General features: G+C 30.2%; 1 protein-coding gene across 1 annotated transcript; it reads right to left on the bottom strand.

Moving 5' to 3' along the window:
* Window positions 1-2,730: 2,730 nt before the first annotated feature.
* Window positions 2,731-4,661, bottom strand: LOC100785030 (cyclin-D3-2). The gene is made up of 4 exons (XM_003549989.5): window positions 3,933-4,661; window positions 3,619-3,820; window positions 3,346-3,476; window positions 2,731-3,245 (listed from the first exon to the last, which is right to left on the bottom strand). Exons 1-4 carry the CDS (start codon window positions 4,428-4,430, stop codon window positions 2,961-2,963), a joined length of 1,116 nt encoding a protein of 371 aa, XP_003550037.1. The 5' UTR covers window positions 4,431-4,661; the 3' UTR covers window positions 2,731-2,960.
* Window positions 4,662-10,422: the final 5,761 nt, after the last annotated feature.

A 10,422-nucleotide genomic window follows, 5' to 3' on the forward strand; every position in this document is an offset into this window, starting at 1 on the left:
CGGAACTGTATTTTGGTCTCGTTGCTCAAACACTTCAGAGCCTAAAATAATTAAGCCAATATTGTGTATGAAAGTTTAAACATAATTGGTCTTCAAGAATTTGGCATTTTCCACGAAAATAACAAGGCAAATAATAACCACGTGCATGGGGAGCATGTTCAGCTTGTCTTTAGCATTGATGCTAGGTAGCTACTTCAGATATCATCGAGCACCTTACTTGTCTCATGGTTGTCTACGTACGAGAATCGTTTCACTGAGTATAGTCATATACACATTGATTCATACTTTGATCCCCATACACGCACACAAAGGTGTAAACAAGTTTTGACTATTAAGTTATGCTATATTTCTCTCTTGTCCTTGTTAGAGTGAAACTATATATTACAGTCTTTCTTTTAGTAAGCTTTTTTGGGTTGGTGAGTAAATACGTGGAAAAGACTTCTTTTCTTGTCACCATGATATTAATACAAAATATCTATCAGTTTTGTTGATGACTAATATCAATTAAAAAAAAAACTCACTGATCACTTTTAGTAAAATTTATTCTTTCAGTTATATTTTTTTCATTCACAAGACTCAAATTTGATATTTTACTTAAAAAGAATATCATATCACTAGTCCAAACACAAAAGACTTGTTGGTGAAAAAGATTTATTTTGACAAAAAAAAAAATTGGCTAAATAATCTTAGAACCAATTAATCAAGACAAGAGTAACTTTAGCTAGTACCCCTTATAAAGAATTGAGAAAGCGCCCTAAAGTAACAACCGAATTTGACTCTCAAGAGGACTCATCATATCAACCAGAATTATTATTGTTTGGCAGGAATATATAGCTGTCACTTTGAAAACCCCTCATGCTGTGGACTATTGCAAACCATCATAACAAGGGCATCATTCATCTGCAACATATAGCGAACCATAACAAACTCAGGGTGACAAAAGCAAAGAAACAGGACCACAGTAGAAACAAAGTAACCTCCCCAAATCAGAGGTTTACCAATTTATGGGGCAGTCATTTTCAAAAATATGCGTCCAGTGAGTGGTGACCGGTCTGCATGCCCTTTCTCTTTGATCTTTTTTGGGTACTTGGTGGTCTTTAGTGAGAGTCCAGAAACCCCATTTTATCCCAATGGAAGCCTACGTTGTCAACCTTGCTCAATTATTTTCACTTTCCACACATAATGGTTAGACAAGGGTCCTAAAGGTTCAAAATTTCAGAGAGAAATCACCCTTTCAGAAAAGAAGAGTTCTCTCAAACTCAAACCACCCATAATCTTTTTTTTTTTTTTTGTGGTATGATAAAGTACCACAGCTGCTTGAAAACTGAGTTTAAAACATTTATTCAATGCAAATCCAACAAATAAAAACAAAATAAACACAGAAAGGAGTCATGATCCCTTGGCAAAATTATTTTTGTCTCAAACATAATTTCACAATGGATTTTCAAACATGTTCTAGATGTACATGCTGTGAAAATGCATTTTCTGTTTTGACCACTTCACTTGATAATGACAAGGAATACAAGCAATAATGAAAAACCATCTCTAGGTACTCATCATCTTAGTTTTTCTTTTGCTAAGAATAGCAGCTCGGCTTTGTCACATGGACATGCAAATATTCAAATAATGGTATTACTGCAAATGTTGCAATAAATTATTTGTACTGAGACACCGAAAGTGACTACGGGGACCAAAGTATCGGTAAACAGATTCTGGTACTCGGTGATTGTTCCAGTGTTCCATAGTTTTAGAGGATTTTGATGTCCCTTTTTACTTAATCAATGTACTTTGTTAAGTGGTCCTGATATTTTTTCTATAAAAAAATTATTACAGTCCAGTGTCTTATTTACTTAACTAAGGGACACCGAATCGCTTAAAAGTCAAATTTTCAAATTTATTGTCAAACCGGTAAAAAAATGAGATATGACTATAGATATGTATATAATAGGACTTTCAAACATCCATACACTTCAACCTACAGTCTTTTTTTTTCTACGAGTAGTATCAAATGCAGAACTGTGTATATACAAGCTGGAATGCAGAACTAATAGCTAAAGTACAGGAAACAGTTTTTAGAATGAATGTTGAGACAAAAAAAAAAGTTAGGGTGACACAAAGTAGAACCAATTATAACTGCACTGTTTTACAGCTTAATGTTTAGAAAGCATGATCACAAATTAAGAAAGCCAGCAAAGTCCTGCACTTAAAAATTACAGTTGAGTTCTACAGTTCTCCTGTATAACAAAAAAATGCTAATGTCTAATTGGTGACAAACAAAATGGCCAGACTAGCATCAGATACAAACAGATTGGTATGGCCAGAAAAGTGAATAAATGTTTTTTAGAAAGATGGGGCTCCATCTCCATGTGAGTGTACCCTGTCCCCCTTAGGAAAGTAACAGAAAGGACTGCATTGATAGAAGAAATCAACAAGCATCTCCTAGACCTAGAGGGGTAACATTTTATTTCTATTGGGTTTGGTTTGATCTTGTACAAGAGATTCATTGATAAATAGTATAATGTATCACTTGAGACATTTCACCCATCTTTGATTAACAGTTAGCACTTCACCCATCTTTGATTAACAGTTAGCACTTAGCAATATCTGTATGCAGTTCTTAATCTGCATAAACTGGGGAGATCGGCAGATGATATGCAAAGAAAACCTCATGATTGCACATATTGTCAAATATCAGTGTAAGATGAGTAAAAACTGCACTGAAAGTATAACTCAGGTAGAATTACAAGTTTATAACTTATATTTCTACTCAGTACCAGATCCCTTTTCCACCTTAAACCACAAAGTGGAGAAGGGTATCTCAGTCTCTGCCTCATTAATTTTCAAATTATGGCTAGAAATGTCTATAACTAAGAACATAATTTAGTAGCATTTCAATAACATAACTGCCAGATTTATATGAAAGAAAGCTACCACATTTGAAGTAAATACTAAGTTCATTATTAGCGAGGGCTATTAAGAACATCAATTGACACACAATTGACAGAAGGCAGTCGCATTTGCTGGTCCTGAGATTTTCTCCTCTTCAACAGCGGCTCCAGTGAAAGTGAGACTGATGATGACACGGTCCATGAATCATTTGAGCTATCACAACTGAAAGATGCATCAGTGACAGCACCTGGGCTACCCGGTTCAGATAGTCGCTTGCGTTTCTGGTGAAGGCTGTAAATGCCTTCATAGCAACCTAATAGTTTCTGTATGATTTTGTAGCACTGGTTCACTTGTTCCTGTAAGATCACCACCAACATTTTTCCAATTACTCACCAAATCAACAACAGATTTGAATTTACAAGACACACAGAACCAACAAAGTTTTAAGAGACAAACCTCACTAATCTTTAGTAAACCCAGAAGCTGATCAATGTACTCGGTCGCATTAAATGATTCAATCTCTTTAATAACACGGATCATTGTCGCAGCAGCCAATGTAGAAGGAAGATAACTCATAACCCTTGAATCTGACAACAATTTATGACATTGCAAATACAGATATCAGCAATAATAATGGCACAACCCCAATTGGCTTAACATGAATATCTATCTATCTAGTGTCTCATTAATTAGCATTAAATCCAAACTACAAAATGTTACATTACATACCGGCAATGACATTGAGAAGAACACGCTCACAACGCCATAGAAACTCCCAATGCAAGCGACTCTTCAAACCAAGCCTTCTCACAATGTGTTCAAAGAAGGAAATTGGGGTCACCGGATGCATCCTCCACTTAAGAGTTGACAGCACCAGCAGCTCCATTCTCTGAATAGTCTTTGCCTCAAACACAAACCTTGACTCCTCCACCTAACCAAAAAAAAACACACACACCAAAATACCAATGCATAAGAAACAAAACAAAACAAAAAGTCATATCAACAAACACCTAGGCTTCATAATCTCAAAGTCAAAAACATACTTGAAGGTCCAAGAGGAGTGGCACATGGGTCTCTTCCGTTTTCACAGCAAGGGACAAACAAGCAACAGCAGTGAGCTGTGTCATCCACGGCTTATCGTTCTGAAACTTCAAACTTGTGATGAACCTATCAAAGTAGTTAACAGCGAGAACAGTTGTCAAAGCGGAGAACCCATAGTGCCCACAAACTTTCGAAATCCAGTTCACAGCCTCAACACGAGGCCCTTCCAAGGCCCCATTAGCAACGACACCATGAAAACACAAATGGGTCTCTCCCTCTTTCGCGATTAACGACACGAGCTCTTCGTCTTCCCAGAACAGGTCATTATCGTGCAAAACCAAGGGCAAAGATTGCGACTTTATCACAGAGGGTTCGTTGTTTTCGGTCTCACGCTCATAACCGTTCTCATCAAAGTCTTCCTCGAAGGTTTCTCGCTCTTCGCAGAGAAGGGCATCGAGGAACGAGGGAGAGTGGTGCTGCGCATCGTCGCCGAGAGCCATTTTTCTTCTTCGGAGAAGAAAAACAAACGTTTCTTCATTGCAGCGAAGAGAGGGTAAGCAGAGCCATTTTCAACTGTGCTTGTGTTTGTGTGTGTGTGTTTTTTTTCTTCGCTTCTTCTTTCTCTCACTAGAGTGAGTCGCAGTGAGATAAAGAGAGAGAGACCAATGCGGTAATCAAAACAAAGGGTTTATCTGAGAAGCACTTCACGCTTGTCCTTTTCTTTTCCTTTTTTCTTCTTCTTTTATTCTCGGGAAAAAAAATATTTTTTATCGTGTGTTGTTGTTATTTTAATGTTTATATTGAAGATCGAGCGAGACAGCCTGTGTTGGCGCGCAGAAAAACAGCGCGTAACGGCGAGAGAAATATCACGTCGTATTTGAATTTGAATTATGGGACGTAACAATATTGTTTCTGTCTTTTTTTAGGATTTCATCGAGTTTGTTTCACGTTCTATTCCATCCATTCATTTTTGTTCACATGCTACATTTTCTTTTCTTTCTTTTCACATGGGTTCACAAATTGAACTGAATCAATTAAAAAAATTATTCAATCCAGTTATTTTGAGTTTGTTCATCTATCATGCAAGGAGTTATAAAGTTAGATTGGTTCTTATTAGAAAGGTAGTTGAAGAAAAAATAATGAGAAATCATAAATTTGAATCTCTCATTAATATTCTAATAAAATCAACAATTAATATTAGTTGATAAAAATTTCAAAAAATCATTAGTCGATAAAAAAAGAGACTTAAATATGTTTAACATCATTGATAAAAGATTAAATTTTGTTTTAGATCTTTAATAAATTTTCGTTATTTTGAGTCTTGATGTATTAAAATTTTTGTTTTAAGTCTTTATCATCAATTGACATATCACCTAACAAATTGATTTTATTTTCTCACCACTATCAATAAACAATTGTGATGGTGTCACGCTATCACTTAATCGACAACCTAGATTTAAAATAAAAATTTTAAAATATCAAAACTCAAATTAACAAAAATATTTATTAGGAACTCAAAATAAAACTTAGTCATTTATCAAGACCTTAAACATATTTAAGCCTAAAAAAATATGATCAAAATCCAATTAAATTTAATTTAAAGTAGTTTAGATTGAATCAATTTTCAATTTAATAGGCATAAAAATTGATGGATAGTACGTGAAAACATGTAAAAGGATCATTTTTTTAAAAGTGATAATCATACAATAATTTGTACAATTTTATAATTTTATTTTGTGTCTATCTCTAATCTCCATCATATCATTTATTATATTTTAAATTTATCTTCTTTTTTGTTTTTTTTAGTTGTATATTTTCTTTTATAATTTATTATATAAGTATAATTTATTTTTTCAACTTTTTGATTTGTCTAAAAATTAAAATAAAATAAAAACTCATGGGATCCACAATCAAGTCTTACCCTTAGGGTGGATTAGAGGGGTGATCGCCCTGAGCCCTTAATGGAGAGGTGTTAATTATGAAAATTGCACTTACATCCCGAAAGGAATATATTTTTATAATAAATTGAGTAATTAGCAAATAAATGTTTATAGATGAGACATAAAATTAATTCTCAATTGTAAGTTCTTTTTAATCAAATAAGCAAGTTTATAGTTTATAACATATTAGAAAATTTTCTAATAATAATTAATACATATAATAATAGTAATTTCGATGAAGATATTCATAGATGATTATAATAATATCGTATAACATTTTCAATTAAAAAGTTAATTTCAATGATTATTATACTTTGATAGTAATTTCAATAGTAACCAAAAATAAAGAGTAGAGACGTAAAAGTTTCAAGAAGAAATTGAGATTAGAAAAAGTGAAGAAAGTTAGAAAGATGCAGTAAAGTAAAGAGACATAAATTCATACAAGGTAAAAATGAATATATATATGATGAACTTTTAAACTAGTAGCTAATTTGGATTGAGACGATGTCGATGTTTAAGGTCATATATATATTGTACACTCACAATTGAAGTGAGTAAAATCTTAATTATTTTATCTATCAATAATAATTAATTATGATTGAATGATAGTATAAAATAGTTTTACAATATCATCGGCGCATGTTCATTTTTCTTTTGTTTATTCAATTTTTTGTTTTCTTGGAATGATTTTTATTAGATTAAATTAGTTTATAAACACCCCTAATTTTAGGTATTGAGATTCATTTAGAGAACCAATTTATTCTAAAAGATAATCTTCCTTATACATGAATCTAAAAATTAAACTTAATCATATGTTTAAAGAGTTACTCATTTGACAACCATGTTATATCATATAGTGTTCACATACTACATTAAACATTAAAAAAAAATTTAAAAACTAATTAAAATATCTTAACAAGGATAACTAAAAGGTGGACCTACATGTATTTGAGGGTAGGCAAATGCACCCCCCTCATTTAAATAAAGTCATATGTATTTATCTTAAACTTTTATTGTTGTACCCCTAATTTTATATATTTAAACCCCTAAACTATTTTTATATGAGGATAAATAAATACACTATATTTTAATAAAGTTAATCTTCAAAATTTATATTTACATCTTCTGTTTGAACCCATTATCTCTTTTTTCTCACTCTTTTATATTATTAGATTATTTTTTCTAAATAAATTACCCCCCACTTGTTATGGGTCCTAGATTTGCCGGTGGAAAATTATTTTTTTTTTTCAAAAAAAGTTTTGGTTTGATCCTCCTTTTGAAATGTGTCACATAACAGATTTTTTATAAGATGACTTTGCGAAATTTTGAAATATACTTGAGAGGAAAATATACTTAAAACTTTGTATTTCTTCCATTTGATTTGTTTTTTTAAAAAAGTAGGAAAACATTTTGCATGAGACCTGCATAAAAATGCAATGTCTATACTTGGATGAAAAAAAGGAGTGAATGGTATTAAGTGTAAAAAAAGTGTACAAAAATTAAATTATTCTTATTTCCCATTATTTTTATTTATTGGGATATCCATGTTATTTTATATATTTATTAATTTTCACTTTCTACATAAAGAGGAAAGAAACTTTCATGCCAAATAATTTAAAAAATTATCTCACTTTCTAATTATTTTTCTTCCTCTTTCTTTCAACTTTCTTTTCTCTCACCTTAATTTCCTAAACGATCACAATTTTTATATTAATCCCAATAATTAGATGATGCCTATTGGAAATATTTAAGAGACATGCGGTCCTTAATATTGTTGATGAGCATACGATTAGTCCAAAAATGATTCATGAACATCATAAATTTATTTCTTACAGAGAGATGGAAAAAATGACAAAAAGAGATTAAATGAGATATTTAAAATAATATAGTGTTCACATTATTTATATTGCATTGATTGTTAAAAAATTGATGATTAAATTTTTAATAAATTATCATTATTGACTGTTAAAAAAATTGATATACACATTATTCAAAACCTATTATATTGATAATTTATTTTGGGTAAAATGGAAAGAAATAATACTTTAGTACAGTTGAAAATAAATTAAAAGATATTTATAATATTTTTAAAAATTAAATACTTTAACATTTTTCAGTAGAGATTTGTACATTTTTATAAAAGTAGTGATAGTCTAATGGATGATAAATAAGGAAAATAATTAATGATATATATTGTTTTAGATATTGTTTGGGAAGTGACATTTTTGTCTCTGTATTTTAATGCTTTATCTTTTTCATAAAATTAAAATGCATTTTTAAATTTTTATTTTTATTTTTTTGAAAAATTTAAACATGAAATAAACTTTCTAAAATTAAAATATAATTTTAATTCTTAGAAGGGTACTTTATATGGCTTTAATTTTTCATATTTTTTATTAATTATAGTTTATAAGTTATAAATATTTTAAAATAACTTCTATCATTAAGCGAAATTTATCACATAATTTTAATAATTATTTTAACGTGATAATATGATTATATACATATTACATTATAATTAAATACTAATAAATTTTATTTTTAAGAATTTTAAAATTTATAAAAATTAATTTTTAGTTTTATAAAACTAAAAGACAAATATATATATATATATATATATATATATATATATATATATATATTCATAGTAACTCAAATTATATTTAGATCATTTATATATTATGCATGGGAAATTTAATTAATTTTCATAGATTCCTTGCTATATTGTTATTATTTTATGAATTACAACTTTTTATCTTATACATAAAATGTATAAATTACAAAACAATAACAATATAATAAACTATTATTTTTATCAATGCAATAATTTGCTTAACGATTTATTTTTATTCGCAGTGTCTTAATGACTTAATCTATGGAGTACATTTTGTGCATAAGATTGAAAAATTCGAATGAATTATTATTGATACTATCACTTGCGTGATCATTACTTTAAACTTTTCAGACACGTACAAAACGTGGACCAATAAAAGGTAGTGTCTGGTCAAACAGATTCTTTTTATGCCACGTTTATTTTTTTCTAATTAAAAGAAAATGTTGTCGACGACGGACCAGATTACGTCAGTTACTCAGTTTTTTTTTTCGTTAAAATTTTCTTCTTCCGTGTATATTTTATTTTTATCCCATATTTTTTTTAGAGATTTTTTAAATTTAAACAGATTTTTATTAGGATAATTTTTTTTTAATTTTTTAGTGAACTAGTGTTTTTTGGTGTACTGGAGTGTTTATTCATTTATTTGTGGTTTATGTTTTTAAATTTGAAAAATAAAAAAAGATATAAATGTGATAGTTCTTTTTTTACAAAATATAAATGTGATACTTAAATCATAAATTACTCGTGATTTAATAACGAAATAATCGGATCGGAGGTTCATAAAAAACGTCAACATCAGTACAGTGTCCCAAAGCATTATATTATTATTGCTTAATTTATTGTATATCGGTCACGTAATATATATTTGGTGTTTTTTTATAACATAATAAATTTTATAATATTTATATTTTTCTCTCCCACGAATTGTCTAATATTTTACAAATTGTGACCCAGAGAATAAATATTTACAAAGACTCAAAGAGTCTATTAGAATCAGAACTAATAAAAGCACAAGATGAATAACCATCATATAGGTCAATAAAGCATAAAACAAAAAACTTAAGATGCTTCCTTAAGACATTCTAATGGGTTAATGCATCAATTAGTAAACTTCAGGCCACTTCGGATGGATCCCTTGTAAAAGAACCAGGTCCAATATAAGTGTTGAATACGAGAGAACACTGAAAAACGTCTGCTACATCTCCTTGAAAAACACCACTTTATTCCTAAGCAACCGAATAGTTAAATTTATTTATATTTAATTCTAAATTACTAATCAACTTTTTTAGTTGAAAGTTAATAAGTGGGGTGTCATTTATCTTTTTCCTTTCTCTAACAGTGCATGTTACAACCCGATAAACAATTGCAAGTATTTCATCGACATTGTACACACAGAATTAATGCCAAAACCAATATGCAATGTCAAAGCACAGTGCTGATTTTTAACTTAAAACACCCAATTGACATTTTTTATTTATTTTGTCATATAACATTATTTATTATATTAATCACTTATTTTTTTTCTTCCTATTTCATTTTGTCATTGAGAAAGATGTCCATAATTTTTGGGATTTCCACAGCTCCTCACCCCTTCTCTACACCTCCCTTGATTCCCTGAGCTCGCTGTGACAACATTGTTGACAAAACTTGCGGTCATCTTCAATGATCTATTCTCTATTGTGTCTCCTCCGACTTTATGAAGCATGTTGTGCCTCCTTTAGTAAGCTTTGTCGTCGGAGGAGGCATGACAGGCTCACCAAGTGTTGAGGGAGGTGTGCATGACAAATAATGGACAAAGGGTGGTGAAGCTGCTCTGGAGAAGTTGGGATTCTTTGTGAAATGATGTATAATATGGTCAATTAGATCATATGAATCTAATAACAAATAAAAATGATATGGTGCCATAAATGACCTAATAATTTAGTACACCGTAGCCAT

The sequence above is a fragment of the Glycine max genome, chromosome 17 (genome assembly GCF_000004515.6).
Source record: "Glycine max cultivar Williams 82 chromosome 17, Glycine_max_v4.0, whole genome shotgun sequence".
Lineage (NCBI taxonomy): Eukaryota > Viridiplantae > Streptophyta > Magnoliopsida > Fabales > Fabaceae > Glycine > Glycine max.

What these genes read in the sequence shown, in the direction of transcription:
- LOC100785030 (XM_003549989.5), bottom strand. Translation starts at nt 4,430, where the DNA reads ATGGCTCTCGGCGACGATGCGCAGCACCACTCTCCCTCGTTCCTCGAT. An exon ending in CACTCCTCTTGGACCTTCAA is followed by an intron (nt 3,821 to 3,932) that starts GTATGTTTTTGA and finishes TTTTTTGGTTAG; the next exon opens with GTGGAGGAGTCAAGGTTTGT. An exon ending in GTTTACTAAAGATTAGTGAG is followed by an intron (nt 3,246 to 3,345) that starts GTTTGTCTCTTA and finishes GTGATCTTACAG; the next exon opens with GAACAAGTGAACCAGTGCTA.